Genomic DNA, 27,500 nt, shown 5'->3' with positions numbered 1-27,500 from the left:
GGGAGGGAAGGCTGATCCTAAATCTGTGGCCGAACTTCCGTGGCCTATGGGTAATTGTTAACTTTACACAGAATAAGCAACGAGTGAACTTCCTGTCTAACTCACGCTATGTGCATGTGCTTGGATGGGTCCACAAATACACACTACACACATACATGGACACACAACCACTCTCATTACACACATACACACACAAGCACAAACACACACACTCTCACTACACACCGACACACACAAGCACAAACACACACACTCTCACTACACACCGACACACACAAGCACAAACACACACACTCTCACTACACACATACACACACAAGCACAAACACACACACTCTCACTACACACATACACACACAAGCACAAACACACACACTCTCACTACACACCGACACACACAAGCACAAACACACACACTCTCACTACACACAGACACACACACAAGCACAAACACACACACTCACTACACACATACACACACAAGCACAAACACACACACTCTCACTACACACATACACACACAAGCACAAATACACCCACTCTCACTACACACATACACACACAAGCACAAACACACCGACTCTCACTACACACATACACACACAAGCACAAACACACCCACTCTCACTACACACATACACGCACAAGCACAAATACACCCACTCTCACTACACACATACACGCACAAGCACAAACACACCCACTCTCACTACACACATACAAGCACAAACACACACAGAGCCGAGAGATGGCTGCTGGCTGTTTTCACATCCTCTATAGGGAGGAAGAAGTTAGCACCAGGCAAACCGTTTCCTGGCAACCACTAGTGGAGTGCTGGTCTCGGTTTGGACCGTGTCTGTGTGTGAGTGTGTGTTTGTGTGTTTGTGTGAGGGTGTAAGTGTGAGTGTGAGTGTGTGTGTGTGTGTGTGTGTGTGTGTGTGTGTGTGTGTGTGTGTGTGTGTGTGTGTGTGTGTGTGTGTGTGTGTGTGTGTGTGTGTGTGTGTGTGTGTGTGTGTGTGTGTGTGTGTGTGTGTGTGTGTGTGTGTGTGTGTGTGTGTGTGCGAATGTGTGTGTGTGGTATGAGTATGTGTGTTATGTGTGTGTGTGTGTGTGTGTGTGAGGCTGTGTGTGTTTATGTGTGTGTGTGTGTGTGTGTGTGTGTGTGTGTGTGTGTGTGTTGTGTGTGTGTGTGTGTGTGTGTGTGTGTGTGTGTGTTTATGTTTGTGTGTGTGTGTGTGTGTGTGTGTGTACCTGATGCACTCACCTTAATTTTATTTTCTCTCTCTCTCTCTCTCTCTCTCTCTCTCTCTCTCTCTCTCTCTCTCTGCCCTCTCTCTCTGCCCTCTCTCTCTCTCTCTCTCTCTCTGCCCCCCCTCTCTCTCTGCCCCCTCTCTCTCTCTCTCTCTCTCTCTCTCTCTCTCTCTCTCTCTCTGCCCTCTCTCTCTGCCCTCTCTCTCTCTCTCTCTGCCCCCTCTCTCTCTGCCCCCTCTCTCTCTCTATCTTTGTTGCAACACCCATTCTCGAAATAGAGGAAGTCTTTGCAGAATGGTGGCATCTCATAAACATGCTAATGCTGACCGGTTCCTTAACCACAGATCTAGGATCAGATTACCCTATCCCCAAACGTATCCTTAATCATAGGGGAGTTAAAAGCTTATCTGAGCCTGTATCAGTGGTTCGTAACAGCTTCAGACAACTTCTGAGTAAAAGGTGCAGTACTATTAGCAATTGCTTTCCATTGCATTGCTGCCTTTCACCTATCCAGTCAATTTAAACATTGCAGTCAAAGTATGGCAATAATGGCCTGGCCCATTAACGTTACTATACCAAACCAACGTTGTCTACTGATGACACTCGAGTCCACATCTGCCTTATCTCTATCTGTCAAACCCCCTCCTTTCCAAACCCCTCCTTTCTAAACCCCCTCCTTTCCAAACCGCTCCTTTCTAAACCCCCTCCTTTCCAAACCGCTCTTTTCTAAACCCCCTCCTTTCCAAACCCCTCCTTTCTAAACCCCCTCCTTTCCAAACCCCTCCTTTCAAAACCGCTCCTTTCTAAACCCCCTCCTTTCCAAACCCTTCCTTTCCAAACCCCTCCTTTTCAAACCCCTCCTTTCTAAACCCCTCCATTCCAAACCCTTCCTTTCCAAACCCCTCCTTTCTCAACCCCCTCCTTTCCAAACCCCTCCTTTCAAAACCGCTCCTTTCTAAACCCCTCCTTTCCAAACCCTTCCTTTCCAAACCCTTCCTTTCCAAACCCTTCCTTTTCAAACCCCTCCTTTCCAAACCCCTCCTTTCCTCCCCCTTTCCCTTATTGGACACTGTATAGCTATTGGAAACCACAGAGCACAGCTGTGGTCCGTCTTGAATTGTGGCCCTGATTGCAACAAGTGATCGCTTGCTCACTTGGTTCCATGTAGTGTTTTTGATGTAGTGTCTGTCTGTTAATTTGGCTGGTCATGAAGTGTGCCCTGTGGCTCGCATTCACCCCCTTTTTTCGCAAGCTGTTAAAGGAGGCTTGGAAGACACATACAACATAGACTTTGACAGTGGAAAGCAGGACATGTAAAGGGCCAACTGCTCTCAGAAAGGTCTCATACACGGAGAAAACAAAGACAGGGTGGAGAACTAGGCTCTTAAAAAGATAAGTCATTCTAAGTGAACTGACAAGCAGCCAGAGACAGTAGATATACTGTTAGACCTGCTATCAACAGTAGATATACTGTTAGACCTGCTATCAACAGTAGATAAACTGTCAGACCTGCTATCAACAGACTGTAGATATACTGTCAGACCTGCTATCAACACGCAGTAGATATACTGTTAGACCTGCTATCAACAGACAGGAGATATACTGTTAGACCTGCTATCAACAAGCAGTAGATATACTGTTAGACCTGCTATCAACAGTAGATATACTGTTAGACCTGCTATCAACAGTAGATATACTGTTAGACCTGCTATCAACAGACAGTAGATATACTGTTAGACCTGCTATCAACAGACAGTAGATATACTGTTAGACCTGTTATCAACAGACAGTAGATATACTGTCAGACCTGCTATCAACAGACAGTAGATATACTGTCAGACCTGCTATCAACAGTAGATATACTGTCAGACCTACTATCAACAGTAGATATACTGTCAGACCTGCTATCAACAGTAGATATACTGTCAGACCTGCTATCAACAGACAGTAGATATACTGTTAGACCTGCTATCAACAGTAGATATACTGTCAGACCTGCTATCAACAGACAGTAGATAAACTGTTAGACCTGCTATCAACAGACAGTAGATATACTGTCAGACCTGCTATCAACAGTAGATATACTGTCAGACCTGCTATCAACAGTAGATATACTGTCAGACCTGCTATCAACAGACAGTAGATATACTGTTAGACCTGCTATCAACAGTAGATATACTGTCAGACCTGCTATCAACAGACAGTAGATATACTGTCAGACCTGCTATCAACAGACAGTAGATATACTGTCAGACCTGCTATCAACAGTAGATAAACTGTCAGACCTGCTATCAACAGACAGTAGATATACTGTTAGACCTGCTATCAACAGACAGTAGATATACTGTTAGACCTGCTATCAACAGTAGATATACTGTTAGACCTGCTATCAACAGTAGATATACTGTTAGACCTGCTATCAACAGACTGTAGATATACTGTTAGACCTGCTATCAACAGACAGTAGATAAACTGTTAGACCTGCTATCAACAGTAGATATACTGTCAGACCTGCTATCAACAGTAGATATACTGTTAGACCTGCTATCAACAGACAGTAGATATACTGTTAGACCTGCTATCAACAGACAGTAGATATACTGTCAGACCTGCTATCAACAGACAGTAGATATACTGTCAGACCTGCTATCAACAGACAGTAGATATACTGTCAGACCTGCTATCAACAGACTGTAGATATACTGTTAGACCTGCTATCAACAGACTGTAGATATACTGTTAGACCTGCTATCAACAGACAGTAGATAAACTGTCAGACCTGCTATCAACAGACTGTAGATATACTGTCAGACCTGCTATCAACAGTAGATAAACTGTTAGACCTGCTATCAACAGACAGTAGATAAACTGTTAGACCTGCTATCAACAGTAGATATACTGTTAGACCTGCTATCAACAGACAGTAGATAAACTGTCAGACCTGCTATCAACAGACAGTAGATAAACTGTTATACCTACTATCAACAGTAGATATACTGTCAGACCTGCTATCAACAGACAGTAGATATACTGTCAGACCTGCTATCAACAGTAGATATACTGTCAGACCTGCTATCAACACACAGTAGATATACTGTCAGACCTGCTATCAACAGTAGATATACTGTCAGACCTGCTATCAACAGACAGTAGATATACTGTTAGACCTGCTATCAAGAGTAGATATACTGTTAGACCTGCTATCAACAGACAGTAGATATACTGTCAGACCTGCTATCAACAGACAGTAGATATACTGTCAGACCTGCTATCAACAGACAGTAGATATACTGTCAGACCTGCTATCAACAGACAGTAGATATACTGTTAGACCTTCTATCAACAGTAGATATACTGTCAGACCTGCTATTAACACACAGTAGATATACTGTCAGACCTGCTATCAACAGTAGATATACTGTCAGACCTGCTATCAAGAGTAGATATACTGTTAGACCTGCTATCAACAGACAGTAGATATACTGTCAGACCTGCTATCAACACACAGTAGATATACTGTCAGACCTGCTATCAACAGTAGATATACCTTCAGACCTGCTATCAAGAGTATATATACTGTTAGACCTGCTATCAACAGACAGTAGATATACTGTCAGACCTGCTATCAACAGACAGTAGATATACTGTCAGACCTGCTATCAACAGACAGTAGATATACTGTCAGACCTGCTATCAACAGACAGTAGATATACTGTTAGACCTTCTATCAACAGTAGATATACTGTCAGACCTGCTATCAACACACAGTAGATATACTGTCAGACCTGCTATCAACAGTAGATATACTGTCAGACCTGCTATCAAGAGTAGATATACTGTTAGACCTGCTATCAACAGACAGTAGATATACTGTCAGACCTGCTATCAACAGACAGTAGATATACGGTCAGACCTGCTATCAACAGACAGTAGATATACTGTCAGACCTGCTATCAACAGACAGTAGATATACTGTTAGACCTGCTATCAACAGACAGTAGATATACTGTCAGACCTGCTATCAAAAGACAGTAGATATACTGTTATACCTACTATCAACAGTAGATATACTGTTAGACCTGCTATCAACAGTAGATATACTGTTAGACCTGCTATCAACAGTAGATATACTGTCAGACCTGCTATCAACAGACTGTAGATATACTGTTAGACCTTCTATCAACAGACAGTAGATAAACTGTCAGACCTGCTATCAACAGACAGTAGATAAACTGTTATACCTACTATCAACAGTAGATATACTGTCAGACCTGCTATCAACAGACAGTAGATATACTGTCAGACCTGCTATCAACAGTAGATATACTGTCAGACCTGCTATCAACACACAGTAGATATACTGTCAGACCTGCTATCAACAGTAGATATACTGTCAGACCTGCTAGATATACTGTTAGACCTGCTATCAAGAGTAGATATACTGTTAGACCTGCTATCAACAGACAGTAGATATACTGTCAGACCTGCTATCAACAGACAGTAGATATACTGTCAGACCTGCTATCAACAGTAGATATACTGTCAGACCTACTATCAACAGTAGATATACTGTCAGACCTGCTATCAACAGTAGATATACTGTCAGACCTGCTATCAACAGACAGTAGATATACTGTTAGACCTGCTATCAACAGTAGATATACTGTCAGACCTGCTATCAACAGACAGTAGATAAACTGTTAGACCTGCTATCAACAGACAGTAGATATACTGTCAGACCTGCTATCAACAGTAGATATACTGTCAGACCTGCTATCAACAGTAGATATACTGTCAGACCTGCTATCAACAGACAGTAGATATACTGTTAGACCTGCTATCAACAGTAGATATACTGTCAGACCTGCTATCAACAGACAGTAGATATACTGTCAGACCTGCTATCAACAGACAGTAGATATACTGTCAGACCTGCTATCAACAGTAGATAAACTGTCAGACCTGCTATCAACAGACAGTAGATATACTGTTAGACCTGCTATCAACAGACAGTAGATATACTGTTAGACCTGCTATCAACAGTAGATATACTGTTAGACCTGCTATCAACAGTAGATATACTGTTAGACCTGCTATCAACAGACTGTAGATATACTGTTAGACCTGCTATCAACAGACAGTAGATAAACTGTTAGACCTGCTATCAACAGTAGATATACTGTCAGACCTGCTATCAACAGTAGATATACTGTTAGACCTGCTATCAACAGACAGTAGATATACTGTTAGACCTGCTATCAACAGACAGTAGATATACTGTCAGACCTGCTATCAACAGACAGTAGATATACTGTTAGACCTGCTATCAACAGACAGTAGATATACTGTCAGACCTGCTATCAACAGACTGTAGATATACTGTTAGACCTGCTATCAACAGACTGTAGATATACTGTTAGACCTGCTATCAACAGACAGTAGATAAACTGTCAGACCTGCTATCAACAGACTGTAGATATACTGTCAGACCTGCTATCAACAGTAGATAAACTGTTAGACCTGCTATCAACAGACAGTAGATAAACTGTTAGACCTGCTATCAACAGTAGATATACTGTTAGACCTGCTATCAACAGACAGTAGATAAACTGTCAGACCTGCTATCAACAGACAGTAGATAAACTGTTATACCTACTATCAACAGTAGATATACTGTCAGACCTGCTATCAACAGACAGTAGATATACTGTCAGACCTGCTATCAACAGTAGATATACTGTCAGACCTGCTATCAACACACAGTAGATATACTGTCAGACCTGCTATCAACAGTAGATATACTGTCAGACCTGCTATCAACAGACAGTAGATATACTGTTAGACCTGCTATCAAGAGTAGATATACTGTTAGACCTGCTATCAACAGACAGTAGATATACTGTCAGACCTGCTATCAACAGACAGTAGATATACTGTCAGACCTGCTATCAACAGACAGTAGATATACTGTCAGACCTGCTATCAACAGACAGTAGATATACTGTTAGACCTTCTATCAACAGTAGATATACTGTCAGACCTGCTATTAACACACAGTAGATATACTGTCAGACCTGCTATCAACAGTAGATATACTGTCAGACCTGCTATCAAGAGTAGATATACTGTTAGACCTGCTATCAACAGACAGTAGATATACTGTCAGACCTGCTATCAACACACAGTAGATATACTGTCAGACCTGCTATCAACAGTAGATATACTGTCAGACCTGCTATCAAGAGTATATATACTGTTAGACCTGCTATCAACAGACAGTAGATATACTGTCAGACCTGCTATCAACAGACAGTAGATATACTGTCAGACCTGCTATCAACAGACAGTAGATATACTGTCAGACCTGCTATCAACAGACAGTAGATATACTGTTAGACCTTCTATCAACAGTAGATATACTGTCAGACCTGCTATCAACACACAGTAGATATACTGTCAGACCTGCTATCAACAGTAGATATACTGTCAGACCTGCTATCAAGAGTAGATATACTGTTAGACCTGCTATCAACAGACAGTAGATATACTGTCAGACCTGCTATCAACAGACAGTAGATATACGGTCAGACCTGCTATCAACAGACAGTAGATATACTGTCAGACCTGCTATCAACAGACAGTAGATATACTGTTAGACCTGCTATCAACAGACAGTAGATATACTGTCAGACCTGCTATCAAAAGACAGTAGATATACTGTTATACCTACTATCAACAGTAGATATACTGTTAGACCTGCTATCAACAGTAGATATACTGTTAGACCTGCTATCAACAGTAGATATACTGTCAGACCTGCTATCAACAGACTGTAGATATACTGTTAGACCTTCTATCAACAGACAGTAGATAAACTGTCAGACCTGCTATCAACAGACAGTAGATAAACTGTTATACCTACTATCAACAGTAGATATACTGTCAGACCTGCTATCAACAGACAGTAGATATACTGTCAGACCTGCTATCAACAGTAGATATACTGTCAGACCTGCTATCAACACACAGTAGATATACTGTCAGACCTGCTATCAACAGTAGATATACTGTCAGACCTGCTATCAACAGACAGTAGATATACTGTTAGACCTGCTATCAAGAGTAGATATACTGTTAGACCTGCTATCAACAGACAGTAGATATACTGTCAGACCTGCTATCAACAGACAGTAGATATACTGTCAGACCTGCTATCAACAGACAGTAGATATACTGTCAGACCTGCTATCAACAGACAGTAGATATACTGTTAGACCTTCTATCAACAGTAGATATACTGTCAGACCTGCTATCAACACACAGTAGATATACTGTCAGACCTGCTATCAACAGTAGATATACTGTCAGACCTGCTATCAAGAGTAGATATACTGTTAGACCTGCTATCAACAGACAGTAGATATACTGTCAGACCTGCTATCAACACACAGTAGATATACTGTCAGACCTGCTATCAACAGTAGATATACTGTCAGACCTGCTATCAAGAGTAGATATACTGTTAGACAGTAGATATACTGCTATCAACAGACAGTAGATATACTGTCAGACCTGCTATCAACAGACAGTAGATATACTGTCAGACCTGCTATCAACAGACAGTAGATATACTGTCAGACCTGCTATCAACAGACAGTAGATATACTGTTAGACCTTCTATCAACAGTAGATATACTGTCAGACCTGCTATCAACACACAGTAGATATACTGTCAGACCTGCTATCAACAGTAGATATACTGTCAGACCTGCTATCAAGAGTAGATATACTGTTAGACCTGCTATCAACAGACAGTAGATATACTGTCAGACCTGCTATCAACAGACAGTAGATATACTGTCAGACCTGCTATCAACAGACAGTAGATATACTGTCAGACCTGCTATCAACAGACAGTAGATATACTGTTAGACCTGCTATCAACAGACAGTAGATATACTGTCAGACCTGCTATCAAAAGACAGTAGATATACTGTCAGACCTGCTATCAACAGACAGTAGATATACTGTCAGACCTGCTATCAACAGTAGATATACTGTCAGACCTGCTATCAAGAGTAGATATACTGTCAGACCTGCTATCAACAGTAGATAAACTGTCAGACCTGCTATCAACAGTAGATAAACTGTCAGACCTGCTATCAACAGACAGGAGATATACTGTCAGACCTGCTATCAACAGACAGTAGATATACTGTCAGACCTGCGATCAACAGACAGTAGATATACTGTTAGACCTTCTATCAACAGTAGATATACTGTCAGACCTGCTATCAACAGACAGGAGATATACTGTCAGACCTGCTATCAACAGACAGTAGATAAACTGTTAGACCTGCTATCAACAGACAGTAGATATACTGTCAGACCTGCTATCAACAGTAGATATACTGTCAGACCTGCTATCAACAGTAGATATACTGTCAGACCTGCTATCAACAGACAGTAGATATACTGTTAGACCTGCTATCAACAGTAGATATACTGTCAGACCTGCTATCAACAGACAGTAGATATACTGTCAGACCTGCTATCAACAGACAGTAGATATACTATCAGACCTGCTATCAACAGTAGATAAACTGTCAGACCTGCTATCAACAGACAGTAAATATACTGTTAGACCTGCTATCAACAGACAGTAGATAAACTGTTAGACCTGCTATCAACAGTAGATATACTGTTAGACCTGCTATCAACAGTAGATATACTGTTAGACCTGCTATCAACAGACTGTAGATATACTGTTAGACCTGCTATCAACAGACAGTAGATAAACTGTTAGACCTGCTATCAACAGTAGATATACTGTCAGACCTGCTATCAACAGTAGATATACTGTTAGACCTGCTATCAACAGACAGTAGATATACTGTTAGACCTGCTATCAACAGACAGTAGATATACTGTCAGACCTGTGGCTATTGATATATTTTACATAATTTCCCATCAATTCCCATTATTAAAGTGGCTGGAGTTGAGTCAGTGTGTTGGCAGCAGCCACTCAATGTTAGTGGTGGCTGTTTAACAGTCTGATGGCCTTGAGATAGAAGCTGTTTTTCAGTCTCTCGGGTCCCAGCTTTGATGCACCTGTACTGACCTCGCCTTCTGGATGATAGCGGGGTGAACAGGCAGTGGCTCGGGTGGTTGTTGTCCTTGATGATCTTTATGGCCTTCCTGTGACATCGGGTGGTGTAGGTGTCCTGGAGGGCAGGAAGTTTGCCCCCGGTGATGCGTTGTGCAGACCTCACTACCCTCTGGAGAGCCTTACGGTTGTGGGTGGAGCAGTTGCCGTACCAGGCGGTGATACAGCCCGACAGGATGCTCTCGATTGTGCATCTGTAGAAGTTTGTGAGTGCTTTTGGTGACAAGCCGAATTTATTCAGCCTCCTGAGGTTGAAGAGGCGCTGCTGCGCCTTCTTCACGATGCTGTCTGTGTGGGTGGACCAATTCAGTTTGTCTGTGATGTGTACGCCGAGGAACTTAAAACTTACTACCCTCTCCACTACTGTTCCATCAATGTGGATAGGGGGGTGTTCCCTCTGCTGTTTCCTGAAGTCCACAATCATCTCCTTAGTTTTGTTGACGTTGAGTGTGAGGTTATTTTCCTGACACCACACTCCGAGGGCCCTCACCTCCTCCCTGTAGGCCGTCTCGTCGTTGTTGGTAATCAAGCCTACCACTGTTGTGTCGTCCGCAAACTTGATGATTGAGTTGGAGGCGTGCGTGGCCACGCAGTCGTGGGTGAACAGGGAGTACAGGAGAGGGCTCAGAACGCACCCTTGTGGGGCCCCAGTGTTCAGGATCAGCGGGGTGGAAATGTTGTTGCCTACCCTCACGACCTGGGGGCAGCCCGTCAGGAAGTCCAGTACCCAGTTGCACAGGGCGGGGTCGAGACCCAGGGTCTCGAGCTTGATGACGAGCTTGGAGGGCACTATGGTGTTAAATGCCGAGCTGTAGTCGATGAACAGCATTCTCACATAGGTATTCCTCTTGTCCAGATGGGTTAGGGCAGTGTGCAGTGTGGTTGAGATTGCATCGTCTGTGGACCTATTTGGGCGGTAAGCAAATTGGAGTGGGTCTAGGGTGTCAGGTAGGTTGGAGGTGATATGGTCCTTGACTAGTCTCTCAAAGCACTTCATGATGACGGAAGTGAGTGCTACGGGGCGGTAGTCGTTTAGCTCAGTTACCTTAGCTTTCTTGGGAACAGGAACAATGGTGGCCCTCTTGAAGCATGTGGGAACAACAGAGTGGGATAGGGATTGATTGAATATGTCCGTAAACACACCAGCCAGCTGGTCTGCGCATGCTCTGAGGGCGCGGCTGGGGATGCCGTCTGGGCCTGCAGCCTTGAGATGGTTGACACGTTTAAATGTTTTCCTCAGGTCGGCTGCAGTGAAGGAGAGTCCGCATGTTTTAGTTGCGTGCCGTGTCAGTGGCACTGTATTGTCCTCAAAGCGGGCAAAAAAGTTATTTAGTCTGCCTGGGAGCAAGACATCCTGGTCCGTGACTGGGCTGGTTTTCTTTTTGTAATCCGTGATTGACTGTAGACCCTGCCACATACCTCTTGTGTCTGAGCCGTTGAATTGAGATTCTACTTTGTCTCTATACTGACGCTTAGCTTGTTTGATTGCCTTGCGGAAGGAATAGTTATACTGTTTGTATTCGGTCATGTTTCCGGTCACCTTGCCCTGATTAAAAGCAGTGGATATATACAGGGTGTTACGGTACAGACTCAATGTGGAGGCTATATACAGGGTGTTATGGTACAGAGTCAATGTGGAGGCTATATACAGGGGGTACCGGTACAGAGTCAATGTGGAGGCTATATACAGGGTGTTACGGTACAGACTCAATGTGGAGGCTATATACAGGGTGTTACGGTACAGAGTCAATGTGGAGGCTATATACAGGGTGTTACGGTGCAGACTCAATGTGGAGGCTATATACAGGGTGTTACGGTACAGACTCAATGTGGAGGCTATATACAGGGTGTTACGGTACAGACTCAATGTGGAGGCTATATACAGGGTGTTACGGTACAGACTCAATGTGGAGGCTATATACAGGGTGTTACGGTACAGACTCAATGTGGAGGCTATATACAGGGTGTTACGGTACAGTAACAGAGTCACTGTGCAGGGGCACCGTTTAGTAGAGGTAATTGTGGTAATATATACACTGCCTTTCAAAAGTTTGGGGTCACTTCGAAATGTCCTTGTACAGTGTAGATATTCTTAATGTTGTAAATGACTATTGCAGCTGGAAACTGATTATTTTTTTAATGGAATATCTACATAGGCGTACAGAGGCCCATTATCAGCAACCATCACTCCTGTGTTCCAATGGCATGTTGTATTTACTAATCCAAGTTTATAATTTTAAAAGGCTAATTGATCATTAGAAAACCATATTGCAATTATGTTAGCACAGCTGAGAACTGTTGTTTTGATTAAAGAAGCAATACAACTGGCCTTCTTAAGAGTAGTTGAGTATGTGGAGCATCAGCATTTGTGGGTTCGATTATAGGCTCAAAATGGCCAGAAACAAATAACTATTCTTGTTCTGAGTAATGAAGGCTATTCCATGCGAGAAATTGCCAAGAAACTGAAGATCTCGTACAATGCTGTGTACTACTCCCTTCACAGAACAGCGCAAACTGTCTCTAACCAGAACAGAAAGAGGAGTGGGAGGCCCCAGTGCACAACTGAGCAAGATCACACAGTCATCTGGAACAGCTGGTGCTCTCATGCATGTTTCATTGTTAGTTGCCTCGGAGCGAGCATAGAAGTAATTTTGCTTGTCAGGTAGGCCCGTGTCACTGGGCAGCTCTCGGCTGTGCTTCCCTTTGTAGTCTGTAATAGGTAGCAAGCCCTGCCAAATCCGACGATCGTCAGAGCCGGTGTAGTATGATTCGATCTTAGTCTTGTATTTAAGCTTTGCCTGTTTGATTTTTTGAGGGCATAGCAGGATTTCTTATAAGCTTCCGTGTTAGAGTCCCGCTCCTTGAAAGCGGCAGCTCTACCCTTTAGCTCAGTGCGGATGTTGTCTGTAATCCATGGCTTCTGGTTGGGGTATGTACGTACGGTCACTGTGGGGACGAAGTCATCGATGCACTTATTGATGAAGCCAGTGACTGATGTGGTGTTCTCCTCAATGCCATCGGAAGAATCCCGGAACATATTCTAGTCTGTGGTAGCAAAACAGTCCTGTAGCTTAGCATCTGCTTCATCTGACCACTTTTTTATAGACCAAGTCACTGGTGTTTCCTGCTTGTAAGCAGGCATCAGGAATATATAATTATGGTCAGATTTGCCAAATGTAGGGTGAGGGAGAGCTTTGTACGTGTCTCTGTGTGTGGAGTAAAGGTGGTCTAGAGTTGTTTTCCCTTTGGTTGCACATTTACCATGCTGATAGAAATTAGGTAAAACACATTTAAGATTCTTTATCCAGTTGAAGATGAATCTGTTCTGATTTTCCATATGCTATTTTAGGTGTTAAGAGACTGTGGCAGCAACATGATGTACAAAATACGTCAGGGGTTAGAAGTTAGAGGTTAGGTTTGGGCTAGTGTTGGGTTTGGGGTAGGGTTGGGGTAGGGTCGGGATAGGGTCGGGGTAGGGTCAGGGTAGGGTCAGGGTCGGGGTAGGGTAAGGGTAGGGTCAGGGTCGGGGTAGGGTCAGGGTTGGGGTAGAGTAGAGTTGGGGTAAGGTCAGGGTAGGGTCGGGGTAGGGGTTAGGGTTGTGGTAGGGGTTAGCTTAGAGGATAGGGTTTTGGTAGGGGTTAGGTTTGGGGGTAGGGGTTAGTATGCTTACCAAGAAGAACTGCCCCTTCCTACCTTCAGACTATACTTAAACCCTACACCCCAACCCGAGCACTCCGTTCTGCCACCTCAGGTCTCAAACCCTACACCCCAACCCGAGCACTCCGTTCTGCCACCTCAGGTCTCAAACCCTACACCCCAACCCGAGCACTCCGTTCTGCCACCTCAGGTCTCAAACCCTACACCCCAACCCGAGCACTCCGTTCTGCCACCTCAGGTCTCAAACCCTACACCCCAACCCGAGCACTCCGTTCTGCCACCTCAGGTCTCAAACCCTACACCCCAACCCGAGCACTCCGTTCTGCCACCTCAGGTCTCCTGGCCCTCCCAGCTCTACTGGAGGGCAGCTCCCGCTCAGCCCAGTCCAAACCCTTCTCTGTCCTGGTACCCCAATGGTGGAACCATCTGAAACCTCTTCAAACAGTGTCTTAACCCTCCTGTTACGTTCGTTTTGTATTAATTCATTCTGTGTTCCCGGTCCAAAATGGCCGCCCCGTTATAGCTGATTATAAATCCATAATAATACATATATTATCACCTAATGTTGTGTTGGATATTTCTATCAACCTAAAATAATTTTAAGTCGTAGTGAACATTACAAGTTTTGAACTTCTATTAGCAATTTATGGTCTGTAGGCCTCATTGACCTGAGCTCATACAACTAGTTTTTGAGAAAAAAAAGCAGAATGTATGGATTATTTTGACTATAACAAATACTCAGATGAAACACATTGTGCTATTTATCACAGACTAGTTTACTGTCAGTTTCTTGGCCTCTCCTGGCCTCCTCTTCTCTAGTGTCATGTTCAAAGATATGATCAAGAGCCTCACATACACCCTCGCCCCCTCTCCCCTTCAAGCTCTGAATCGATTAATAGCTACGATATTGACTAAAAATGTCCTTTCTATGCCTGTGATACGTGGCTGTCCCAGGCTGGACCTTAAGATGAATGCACTAACTGTAAGTCGCTCTGGATAAGAGCGGCTGCTAAATGACTCAAATATAAATGTACAATTTTAAGGGTTAGGGTTAGGATAGGAGTTAGGTTAGGGGTTAGGGTTAGGATAGGAGTTAGGTTAGGGGTTAGGGTTAGGATAGGAGTTAGGTTAGGGGTTAGGGTTAGGATAGGAGTTAGGTTAGGGGTTAGGGTTAGGATAGGAGTTAGGTTAGGGGTTAGGGTTAGGATAGGAGTTAGGGTTGGGGTAGGAGTTAGGCTAGGGGTTAGGGTTAGGATAGGAGTTAGGGTTGGGGTAGATTTTGTGTTGGGGTAGGATTTAGGCTAGGGGTTAGGGTTAGGATAGGAGTTAGGGTTGGGGTATGGGTTAGGGTCGTGGTAGGTGTTAGGGTTGGGTTAATGTTGGGGTAGGGGTTAGCGTAGGGTTAGGGTAGGGGTTACAGTTGGGGTAGGGGTTAGGGTAGGGTTAAGGTTAAGGTTAGGGCGGGGTAGGGTAGGGTAGGGGTTATTGCTGGGTTAGGGTTAGGATAGGGTTAGGGTTAGTTATATTGTTTGTCTATCTCTCTCCAGTCTAGGTTAAGGTTAGTTCTACTGTTTGTCTATCTCTCTCCAGTCTAGGTTAAGGTTAGTTCTACTGTTTGTCTATCTCTCTCCAGTCTAGGTTAAGGTTAGTTCTCTGTTTGTCTATCTCTCTCCAGTCTAGGTTAAGGTTAGTTCTACTGTTTGTCTATCTCTCTCCAGTCTAGGTTAAGGTTAGTTCTCTGTTTGTCTATCTCTCTCCAGTGTAGGTTAAGGTTAGTTCTACTGTTTGTCTATCTCTCTCCAGTCTAGGTTAAGGTTAGTTCTACTGTTTGTCTATCTCTCTCCAGTCTAGGTTAAGGTTAGTTCTCTGTTTGTCTATCTCTCTCCAGTCTAGGTTAAGGTTAGTTCTCTGTTTGTCTATCTCTCTCCAGTGTAGGTTAAGGTTAGTTCTACTGTTTGTCTATCTCTCTCCAGTCTAGGTTAAGGTTAGTTTTCTGTTTGTCTATCTCTCTCCAGTCTAGGTTAAGGTTAGTTCCACTGTTTGTCTATCTCTCTCCAGTCTAGGTTAAGGTTAGTTCTACTGTATGTCTATCTCTCTACAGTCCAGGTTAAGGTTAGTTCTACTGTTTGTCTATCTCTCTCCAGTCCAGGTTGGGGTTAGTTCTATTGTTTGTCTATCTCTCTCCAGTCTAGGTTAAGGTTAGTTCTACTGTTTGTCTATCTCTCTCCAGTCCAGGTTGGGGTTAGTTCTACTGTTTGTCTATCTCTCTCCAGTCTAGGTTAAGGTTAGTTCTACTGTTTGTCTATCTCTCTCCAGTCTAGGTTAAGGTTAGTTCTACTGTTTGTCTATCTCTCTCCAGTCCAGGTTGGGGTTAGTTCTACTGTTTGTATATCTCTCTCCAGTCCAGGTTGGGGTTAGTTCTACTGTTTGTCTATCTCTCTCCAGTCTAGGTTAAGGTTAGTTCTACTGTTTGTCTATCTCTCTCCAGTCTAGGTTAAGGTTAGTTCTACTGTTTGTCTATCTCTCTCCAGTCTAGGTTAAGGTTAGTTCTCTGTTTGTCTATCTCTCTCCAGTCTAGGTTAAGGTTAGTTCTCTGTTTGTCTATCTCTCTCCAGTGTAGGTTAAGGTTAGTTCTACTGTTTGTCTATCTCTCTCCAGTCCAGGTTGGGGTTAGTTCTACTGTTTGTCTATCTCTCTCCAGTCTAGGTTAAGGTTAGTTCTACTGTATGTCTATCTCTCTCCAGTCTAGGTTAAGGTTAGTTCTCTGTTTGTCTATCTCTCTCCAGTCTAGGTTAAGGTTAGTTCTACTGTTTGTCTATCTCTCTCCAGTCTAGGTTAAGGTTAGTTTTCTGTTTGTCTATCTCTCTCCAGTCTAGGTTAAGGTTAGTTCTACTGTTTGTCTATCTCTCTCCAGTCTAGGTTAAGGTTAGTTCTCTGTTTGTCTATCTCTCTCCAGTCTAGGTTAAGGTTAGTTCTACTGTATGTCTATCTCTCTCCAGTCCAGGTTAAGGTTAGTTCTACTGTTTGTCTATCTCTCTCCAGTCCAGGTTGGGGTTAGTTCTATTGTTTGTCTATCTCTCTCCAGTCTAGGTTAAGGTTAGTTCTACTGTTTGTCTATCTCTCTCCAGTCCAGGTTAAGGTTAGTTCTACTGTTTGTCTATCTCTCTCCAGTCTAGGTTAAGGTTAGTTCTACTGTTTGTCTATCTCTCTCCAGTCCAGGTTGGGGTTAGTTCTACTGTTTGTCTATCTCTCTCCAGTCTAGGTTAAGGTTAGTTCTACTGTTTGTCTATCTCTCTCCAGTCCAGGTTGGGGTTAGTTCTACTGTTTGTCTATCTCTCTCCAGTCTAGGTTAAGGTTAGTTCTCTGTTTGTCTATCTCTCTCCAGTCTAGGTTAAGGTTAGTTCTACTGTTTGTCTATCTCTCTCCAGTCTAGGTTAAGGTTAGTTCTCTGTTTGTCTGTCTCTCTCCAGTCTAGGTTAAGGTTAGTTCTACTGTTTGTCTATCTCTCTCCAGTCTAGGTTAAGGTTAGTTCTCTGTTTGTCTATCTCTCTCCAGTCTAGGTTAAGGTTAATTATACTGTTTGTCTATCTCTCTCCAGTCTAGGTTAAGGTTAGTTCTACTGTTTGTCTATCTCTCTCCAGTCTAGGTTAAGGTTAGTTCTACTGTTTGTCTATCTCTCTCCTGTCCAGGTTGCAGCCATGGGGAACCTCATTAAGGTCCTTGGCAAGGATTTAGAAAACTGTCCACATTTTTTCCTGGACTTCGAAAGTAAGTGAGCGCTGGGATGTGCATGTGTGTGTATCAGTGTGTGATGCAGGTTGGAGGTCAGAGGTGCAGGTTGTGGTTCGGGTGGAGAGGAATGGGGTTGTAGATGTGGGTTGATGTTCTCATGGTGTGTTGGAGTGTTGTTGTGCTGTGGGTGGTGTTTGTCATGTTCAGAAACTCTCTGCCCTCACTCTCATTATTTGCGCTCGTGAACAGCTTCGGAACCAATTAGTCCTCATAAGCCCCAAGATCCCTTGAAATATTGACATCTTTAATCAGCTTAAGCAAAGCACAAAAAATGTCCATTTGTAGTTAACATTTAATTTAAATTGATATCACAATAACCAGAGGACGTAGCCAGCAGATCTCCAGTACTGAGAAGTTGGACAGACTAACCAGCAGTCCTCCAGTACTGAGAAGTTGGACAGACGTACCCAGCAGTCTTTCAGTACTGAGAAGCTGGACAGCAGAGCGCTAGAAGAAAACAAACCTGTGTGAGAGAGTTATCTGTCTGTCCATGTTGCCATGCCAACGCCACCCACGACATACCTGGACAAACTATACCACCGTCACACCCGACCAACCCACCCCCTCCTACCCCAACCAATACACACATACACGTCCCTCACACCTCCCCTTCATCACCCACACAATCCTCTTCTTCCCTCTTTCTGTTCTAGGAGATTCATGGGTAACCTCCTGAAAGTGCTGGCTTGCTCCGACCTAGAGCATGGCCCAATCATTTTCCTTGACTTTGAACGTGAGGCCATCCGCTTTTTATCATTATTATTTCTCTCTCTGTTTATCAAATGTATTTTGTATTTTTATTTATTTATAGTTCCTTCCTTCATTCTGTCTCAGTGTTGTTTGTCATAATCCTGTAGTCTCCATCCTTCTCTCCTCCATGTTTCTCTCCTCCTCCATGTTTCTCTCCTCCATGTGTCTCTCCTCCTCCATGTTTCTCTCCTCCTCCATGTTTCTCTCCTCCTCCATGTTTCTCTCCTCCTCCATCCTTCTCTCCTCCATGTTTCTCTCCTCCTCCATGTTTCTCATGTTTCTCTCCATGTTTCTCTCCTCCTCCATGTTTCTTTCCTCCATCCTCCTCCTCCATGTTTCCTCCCTCCTCCATGTTTCTCTGTTTCTCCTCCTCCATGTTTCTCTCCTCCTCCATCCATGTTTCTCTCCTCTCCTCCATGTTTCTCTCCTCCTCCATGTTTCTCTCCTCCTCCATGTTTCTCTCCTCCTCCTCCATGTTTCTCTCCCCCTCCATGTTTCTCTCCTCCTCCTCCTTCCTTCATTCTGTCTCAGTGTTGTTTGTCATAATCCTGTAGTCTCCATCCTTCTCTCCTCCATGTTTCTCTCCTCCTCCATGTTTCTCTCCTCCATGTGTCTCTCCTCCTCCATGTTTCTCTCCTCCTCCATGTTTCTCTCCTCCTCCATGTTTCTCTCCTCCTCCATGTTTCTCTCCTCCATGTTTCTCTCCTCCTCCATGTTTCTCTCCTCCTCCATCCTTCTCTCCTCCATGTTTCTCTCCTCCTCCATGTTTCTCTCCATGTTTCTCTCCTCCTCCATGTTTCCCTCCTCCTCCATGTTTCTCTCCTCCTCCATGTTTCTCTCCTCCTCCATGTTTCTCTCCTCCTCCTCCATGTTTCTCTCCTCCTCCATGTTTCTCTCCTCCTCCTCCTCCTCCATGTGTCTCTCCTCCTCCATGTTTCTCTCCTCCTCCATGTTTCTCTCCTCCTCCTCCTCCATGTTTCTCTCCTCAGTCCTCGCCGTTTCCTCCCTTTTCTTTTTTTCAGCTCAAGACGCTGGTCTTCATAAGTAATAACTAATCTGGAGTTATGTGTGAAGACTAATTTGAAGCAATAAGCTGACATATGGCTACTGTGGATGATTGAAATTGTACACAGACTTTCAGATTGGTATCGGGCCCTATTTAGGAAGAGTCTTCAGAATGCCATACCTCTTATTTTTATCTTGTTGCTTTGAGATAAAAGATGTCTTACAACCAAAGACCATCTACATCTATCCACCCTATCAGCTTCCCGACTTGCAATGCTGTTGGATGAGTGAGTGTTGTGTGTATGTGTTTGTGTGTTTAATCTGGTGTGTGTGCGTGCGTGCGTGTGTGTTTGTGTGGGAAGCGAGGGTCGGTCACAAAATGGCCACCTCCATCCTTGCCTTCCCTCCTTCCACTCTCACCTCTAACCTTTAACTTCTTCTTTCCTTCCTTCTCCAAAGTCCCCTCCTATTTAACAGATGGTTCCTTCCACTCTCTGTTATAATCTGTTATAGTTCCTATGGAAACGGAGTAGCCCACTGCTAGGGAGAATGGGGTTCTTCTACTAAAGTAGAGTAAATCCCCTCTCTATAGCAGCACTGTGCTCTTCTGCTCCAGTGAGAGGCAGAAGTCACCTCTGTCACACAGATGAAAGCTTGAGTTAACAATGATACAGACCAAAACAAAGACCAATTCTAGGGATCTATTCCATAACCTAAAACTGTATTAGTTCACCTCTATGTAGAATCAAACAAAGCATCGACACATAACTAATCTAAATAGACATTAATTGCCATTATTAGCTAATCAACAGATATCAAGGGGGTCTAAAATAATACATCAACTCCACAACCTAAACCACTCAACTTCATTAAAAAAACAAACAACATGGACCAGGGATATGGGTCAACTCCATTACAAATCAAATCAAATCGAATTGTATTTGTCACATACACGTGGTTAGCAGATGTTAATGCGAGTGTAGCGAAATGCTTGTGCTTCTAGTTCCGACAATGCAGTAATAACCAACAAGTAATCTAGCTAACAATTCCAAAACTACTACCTACTACCAAACAACACAGACCAGGGAAATGAGTCAACTCCATTACAACCCAAACAACATAGACCAGGGATATGGATCAACTTCACAACCTAAACCACTCAACTCCATTACAAACCAAACAACACAGACCAGGGAAATGAGTCCACTACATTACAAACCAAACAACACAGACCAGAGAAATGAGTCCACTACATTACAAACCAAACAACATAGACCAGGGAAATGAGTCCACTACATTACAAACCAAACAACATAGACCAGGGAAATGAGTCCACTACATTACAAACCAAACAACATAGACCAGGGAAATGAGTCCACTACATTACAAACCAAACAACATAGACCAGGGAAATGAGTCCACTACATTACAAACCAAACAACATAGACCAGGGAAATGAGTCCACTACATTACAAACCAAACAACACAGACCAGGGAAATGAGTCCACTACATTACAAACCAAACAACATAGACCAGGGAAATGAGTCCACTACATTACAAACCAAACAACATAGACCAGGGATATTGATCAACTTCACAACCTAAACCACTCAACTCCATTACAAACCAAACAACACAGACCAGGGAAATGAGTCCACTACATTACAAACCAATCAACACAGACCAGGGATATGGATCAACTTCATAACTATAGACATGAAAGTGTCACATCTGTAACCAAAATGAGAACCCTGGTTCCACCTCCCTCCCCTTCAAAGCCATAGTTGATCAATGTATTCATTGCCCTGGAGTGACGAAGTTAATCTACCTTTTTCCCCCTCCTCAATCTACATACAATACCTCCAAGTGACTGAGCGAAGATGGGTTTTTAGAGTTTTTTATTTACATAAGTATTCAGACCCTTTGCCACGAGACTCGAAATTGAGCTCCCGTGCCACTGGTTTCCATTGATCGTCCTTGTGATGTTTCTACAACTTGATTGGAGTCCACCTGTGGTAAATTCAATTGACAGGACATGATTTGGAAAGGCACACACCTGTCTATATACAGTCCCACAGTTGACAGTGCATGTCAGAGCAAAAACCAAGCCATGAGGTTGAAGGACTTGTCCGTAGAGCTCCGAGACAGGATTGTGTCGAGGCACAGATCTGGGAAAGGGTACCAAAAAATGCATGCAAATTCCAGACCAAACTGAATAATCAGGGTAGCAGGGCCTTGGTCAGGGAGGTGACCAAGAACCCGATGATCACTCTGACAGAGCTCCAGAGTTCCTCTTTGGAGATGGGAGAACCTTCCAGAAGGACAACTATCTCTGCACCAGTCCACCAATCAGGCCTTTATGACAGAGTGCCCAGACGGAAGTCACTCCTCAGTAAAAGGCACATGACAGCCCGCTTGGAGTTTGTCAAAAGGAACCTAAAGACTCTCAGACCATGAGAAACAATAATATTTGATTTGATGAAATCAAGATTGAACTCTTTGGCCTGAAAGCGTCACATCTGGAGGAAACTTGGCAACAGCCCTATGGTGAAAGATGGTGGTGGCAGCATCATGCTGTGGGGATGTTTTTCAGCACAAAGGACTGAAAGACTAGTCAGGATCGAGGGAAAGATGAACGGGGCAAAGTAGAGAGAGATCATTGATGAAAACTCCCCAAATACCGATGTGTCAAGCTTGTAGTGTTATACCATAGAAGACTCAAGGCTTTAATCACTGCCAAAGGTGCTTCAACAACTTTACAGAGTAATGGGTCTGAATACTTTTGTAAATGTAATATTTATTGTATAAATTGCAAACATTTCCAAAAAATGTTTTTTTGCTTTGTCATTATGTGGTATTGTGTGTCGATCGATAAGGGGAAAAAAACGTTTTCAAACATTTTCGAAGGCTTTAACGTAACAAAATGTGGAGAAAGCCAAGGGGTCTGAATACTTTCAGAACGCACTGTATGTCACAATAGGACACCAGCCTATCGCATCTGCTTCAGCCTGTTGCTTCCAGCGCTGGTTCTTCCCTACCGGTCCCATTTAGTCACTAAAACACACTCATCACAGATGAACAAACAAAGCCTACGGTATAGTGACTGAGAGGCACCCTGTGTGTGCTGTACTGTCTGTGCCTAGGGGTAGTCTCAGTTGCTTATTTGTTCAGCTGATCTGGATAAAACCATTGGACACAAATCTGGTTCTGGTTTATTCACTAACAAACTAACAGAGAGACAGAGAGAGACAAAGAGAGACAGAGAGAGAGAGAGAGCGTGAGAGAGAGGGAGAGAGAGAGAGAGAGTGAGAGACAGAGACAGAAAGAGAGAGAGAGAGAGAGAGACAGAAAGAGAGAGAGATAGCCACAGCAAGAGAGAAAGAGATGGAGAGAGACGGAGACAGAGACAGAAAGAGAGAGAGAGAGACACAATGACACATACATGTCAATACAGTGTAAATAGCTCTCTGCCTCAGCTCTCACCCTCTCTCTGTGCCCACTCTCTCTCTCTCCAGGTAATCTCTTTTATTCTCTCTGTCACTCTCTCTTTCCGCACTCTTCTTTGATGTCTCTCTTTCTCTCCTTCTCCCCCTCCAGAGCCCCCCTACTGCTGCCACTCTTAAAGCTAGGGCTGCCACTCCTAAAGCTAGGGATGCCACTCCTAAAGCCAAGGCTGCCACTCCTAAAGCCAAGGCTGCCACTCCTAAAGCCAAGGCTGCCACTCCTAAAGCTAGGGCTGCCACTCCTAAAGCTAGGGCTGCCACTCCTAAAGCTAGGGCTGCCACTCCTAAAGCCAAGGCTGCCACTCCTAAAGCTAGGGCTGCCACTCCTAAAGCTAGGGCTGCCACTCCTAAAGCTAGGGCTGCCACTCCTAAAGCTAGGGCTGCCACTCCTAAAGCCAAGGCTGCCACTCCTAAAGCTAGGGCTGCCACTCCTAAAGCTAGGGCTGCCACTCCTAAAGCCAAGGCTGCCACTCCTAAAGCTAGGGCTGCCACTCCTAAAGCCAAGGCTGCCACTCCTAAAGCTAGGGCTGCCACTCCTAAAGCTAGGGCTGCCACTCCTAAAGCCAAGGCTGCCACTCCTAAAGCTAGGGCTGCCACTCCTAAAGCCAAGGCTGCCACTCCTAAAGCTAGGGCTGCCACTCCTAAAGCTAGGGCTGCCACTCCTAAAGCCAAGGCTGCCACTCCTAAAGCCAAGGCTGCCACTCCTAAAGCTAGGGCTGCCACTCCTAAAGCTAGGGCTGCCACTCCTAAAGCTAGGGCTGCCACTCCTAAAGCCAAGGCTGCCACTCCTAAAGCTAGGGCTGCCACTCCTAAAGCTAGGGCTGCCACTCCTAAAGCTAGGGCTGCCACTCCTAAAGCTAGGGCTGCCACTCCTAAAGCCAAGGCTGCCACTCCTAAAGCCAAGGCTGCCACTCCTAAAGCTAGGGCTGCCACTCCTAAAGCTAGGGCTGCCACTCCTAAAGCTAGGTCTGCCACTCCTAAAGCCAAGGCTGCCACTCCTAAAGCTAGGGCTGCCACTCCTAAAGCCAAGGCTGCCACTCCTAAAGCTAGGGCTGCCACTCCTAAAGCTAGCGCTGCCACTCCTAAAGCCAAGGCTGCCACTCCTAAAGCCAGGGCTGCCACTCCTAAAGCTAGGGCTGCCACTCCTAAAGCCAAGGCTGCCACTCCTAAAGCTAGGGCTGCCACTCCTAAAGCTAGGGCTGCCACTCCTAAAGCTAGGGCTGCCACTCCTAAAGCGGCTGCCACTCCTAAAGCCAAGGCTGCCACTCCTAAAGCTAAGGCTGCCACTCCTAAAGCTAGGGCTGCCACTCCTAAAGCCAAGGCTGCCACTCCTAAAGCTAGGGCTGCCACTCCTAAAGCTAGGGCTGCCACTTTTTAAACCCACCGGCGAAAAACAATGATGTATGTTTATCGGCTAATGTAAAAAGGGCTTTATTAATACAATTGATTGATTGATTGATTGATTGATTGATTGATTATTCAACGCCATCACAACAACTCAAGCTTTAGGTTCTGCTTCAATAACTACCGTGTGTGTAACAGAGATGATTCCTGCCTCCTCCACCCTTTCTGACTGTACTGTGACCAACTCAACTAATACATTAAACCAGAAGGGCCAGATCCTTCACTTGAGACGTGTAACTGTAACGTAAACCCAGTGAATGTTACGCTGACATCCACGCAAGATTCAATGATAATCAATGTTTTACACTTTTGATCAAACTCTTAAAGACTAAATATTAACAGAAGGAGAAGTGACACAAAAAAAGCATGAACAAATGTGGAACAAGACTGAGACTAATCAACTGTAATAGTAAAGTTGGAATTACTGTACAGACATATATCTCATGTCAGGGTCTGGCCCTCCGCAGTGTGTCATGACTGTACAGACATATATCTCATGTCAGGGTCTGGCCCTCCGCAGTGTGTCATGCCTGTACAGACATATATCTCATGTCAGGGTCTGGCCCTCCGCAGTGTGTCATGCCTGTACAGACATATATCTCATGTCAGGGTCTGGCCCTCCGCAGTGTGTCATGCCTGTACAGACATATATCTCATGTCAGGGTCTGGCCCTCCGCAGTGTGTCATGCCTGTACAGACATATATCTCATGTCAGGGTCTGGCCCTCCGCAGTGTGTCATGCCTGTACAGACATATATCTCATGTCAGGGTCTGGCCCTCCGCAGTGTGTCATGCATGTACAGACATATATCTCATGTCAGGGTCTGGCCCTCCGCAGTGTGTCATGCCTGTACAGACATATATCTCATGTCAGGGTCTGGCCCTCCGCAGTGTGTCATGCATGTACAGACATATATCTCATGTCAGGGTCTGGCCCTCCGCAGTGTGTCATGCATGTACAGACATATATCTCATGTCAGGGTCTGGCACTCCGCAGTGTGTCATGCCTGTACAGACCGGTCAAAAGTTTTAGAGCACCTACTCATTCCAGTTTTTATTTAAGTACCTATGTTCTACATTATAGAATAATAGTGAAGACATCAAAACTATGAAATAACACATATGAAATTCTGTAGTAACAAAATAAACTGTTAATTAAACAAATCAAAATATATTTTATATTTGAGATTCTTCAAAGTAGCCACCCTTTGCCTTGATGACAGCCTTGCACATCCTTGGCATTCTCTCAACCAGCTTCACCTGGAATGCTTTTCCAACAGTCTTGAAGGAGTTCCCACATAAGCTGAGCACTCGTTGGCTTATTATCCTTCACTCTGCGGTCCAACTCATCCCAAACCATCTCAATTGGGTTGAGGTCGGTCCCACTAAGACCAAACCAGATGGGATGGGGTATCGCTACAGAATGCTGTGGTAATCATGCTGGTTAGGTGTGAATTCTAAATAAATCACTGACAGTGTCAGCAGCAAAGCACCCCCACAGCATAACACCTCCTCCTCCATGCTTTATGGTGAGAAATACACATGCAGAGATCATCCGTTCACTCACACTGCGTCACACAAAGACAGAGTGGTTGGAACCCAAAATCTCCAATTTAGAATTCAGTCAAAATGACAAATTTCCACAAGTCTAATGTCCATTGCTTGTGTTTCTTGGCCCAAGCAAGTCTCTTGTTCTTATTGGTGTCCTTTAATAATGGTTGCTTAGCAGCAATTCAACCATGAAGGCCTGATTCACACTGTCTCCTCTGAACAGTTGATGTTGAGATGTTTCTGTTACTTGAACTCTGAGGAAGTGTTTATTTGGGCTGCAATTTCTGAGGCTGGTGACTCTAATGAACGTATCCTCTGCATTAGAGGTAACGCTGGGTCCTCCGTCCCTGTGGCGGTCCTCATGAGAGACAGGTAGCTCTAATGAACGTATCCTCTATATTAGAGGTAACGCTGGGTCCTCCGTCCCTGTGGCGGTCCTCATGAGAGACAGGTAACTCTAATGAACGTATCCTCTGCATTAGAGGAAACGCTGGGTCCTCCGTCCCTGTGGCGGTCCTCATGAGAGACAGGTAACTCTAATGAACGTATCCTCTGCATTAGAGGTAACGCTGGGTCCTCCGTCCCTGTGGCGGTCCTCATGAGAGACAGGTAACTCTAATGAACGTATCCTCTATATTAGAGGTAACGCTGGGTCCTCATGAGAGACAGGTAACTCTAATGAACGTATCCTCTGCATTAGAGGAAACGCTGGGTCCTCCGTCCCTGTGGCGGTCCTCATGAGAGACAGGTAACTCTAATGAACGTATCCTCTGCATTAGAGGTAACGCTGGGTCCTCCGTCCTCCGAAATCACAAGTGCAATATAGGAAAACACAGCTTAGCCTTTTGTTAATCCACCTGTCGTCTCAGATTTAGAAATTATGCTTTACAGCGAAAGCGATACAAGCGTTTGTGTAAGTTTACCGTTATACCAACAAAACATTATGTACACCTAGCGGCAGGTAACTTGGTCACGAAAATCAGAAAAGCAATCAAATGAATTGTTTACCTTTGATGATCTTCGGATGTTTTCACCCACGAGACTCCCAGTTAGACAATAAATGTTCCTTTTGTTCCATAAAGATATTTTTTATATCCAAAAACCTCCTTTAGTTTGGTGCGTTATGCCCAGGAATCCACCGGAAAGAGCGGTCACGACAACGCAGACAAAAATTCCAAATTATATCCATAATGTCAACAGAAACATGTCAAACGTTTTTTATAGTCAATCATCATGGTGTTTTTCAACTATCTATTCGATAATATATCAAACAAGACAGTTGGCTTTTCACTAGGACAGGGAGTAACAATGGCCTCCTCTCTCTTTTGCGCACAAATCACTCTGAGAGCCCCCACCTGTCCACTTACGCGATGTGGTCGTTCACGCTCATTCTTCAAAATAAAAGCCTGAAACTATGTCT

General features: G+C 44.1%; 1 protein-coding gene across 4 annotated transcripts in view; it reads left to right on the top strand.

The window, feature by feature from the left end:
* LOC115124700 (CYFIP-related Rac1 interactor A-like) overlaps nt 1–27,500 on the top strand; it is a 103,792-nt gene that overhangs the window by 46,984 nt on the left and 29,308 nt on the right. For 3 of the 4 annotated variants that reach the window (XM_065020143.1, XM_065020142.1, XM_065020141.1), the window contains one exon: nt 18,520–18,599. In XM_065020143.1, the coding sequence (XP_064876215.1) occupies nt 18,527–18,599 (73 nt within the window). In that variant the 5' untranslated portion in view covers nt 18,520–18,526. Of the gene's footprint in view, nt 1–1,549; nt 1,711–18,519; nt 18,600–27,500 lie in introns of those variants that run through there. The other variant, XM_065020140.1, reaches the window with a different exon arrangement.

Source organism: Oncorhynchus nerka, linkage group LG7 (assembly GCF_034236695.1).
Source record: "Oncorhynchus nerka isolate Pitt River linkage group LG7, Oner_Uvic_2.0, whole genome shotgun sequence".
NCBI classification, from domain to species: domain Eukaryota; kingdom Metazoa; phylum Chordata; class Actinopteri; order Salmoniformes; family Salmonidae; genus Oncorhynchus; species Oncorhynchus nerka.
This window is presented reverse-complemented; position numbering and strand designations above follow the sequence as displayed.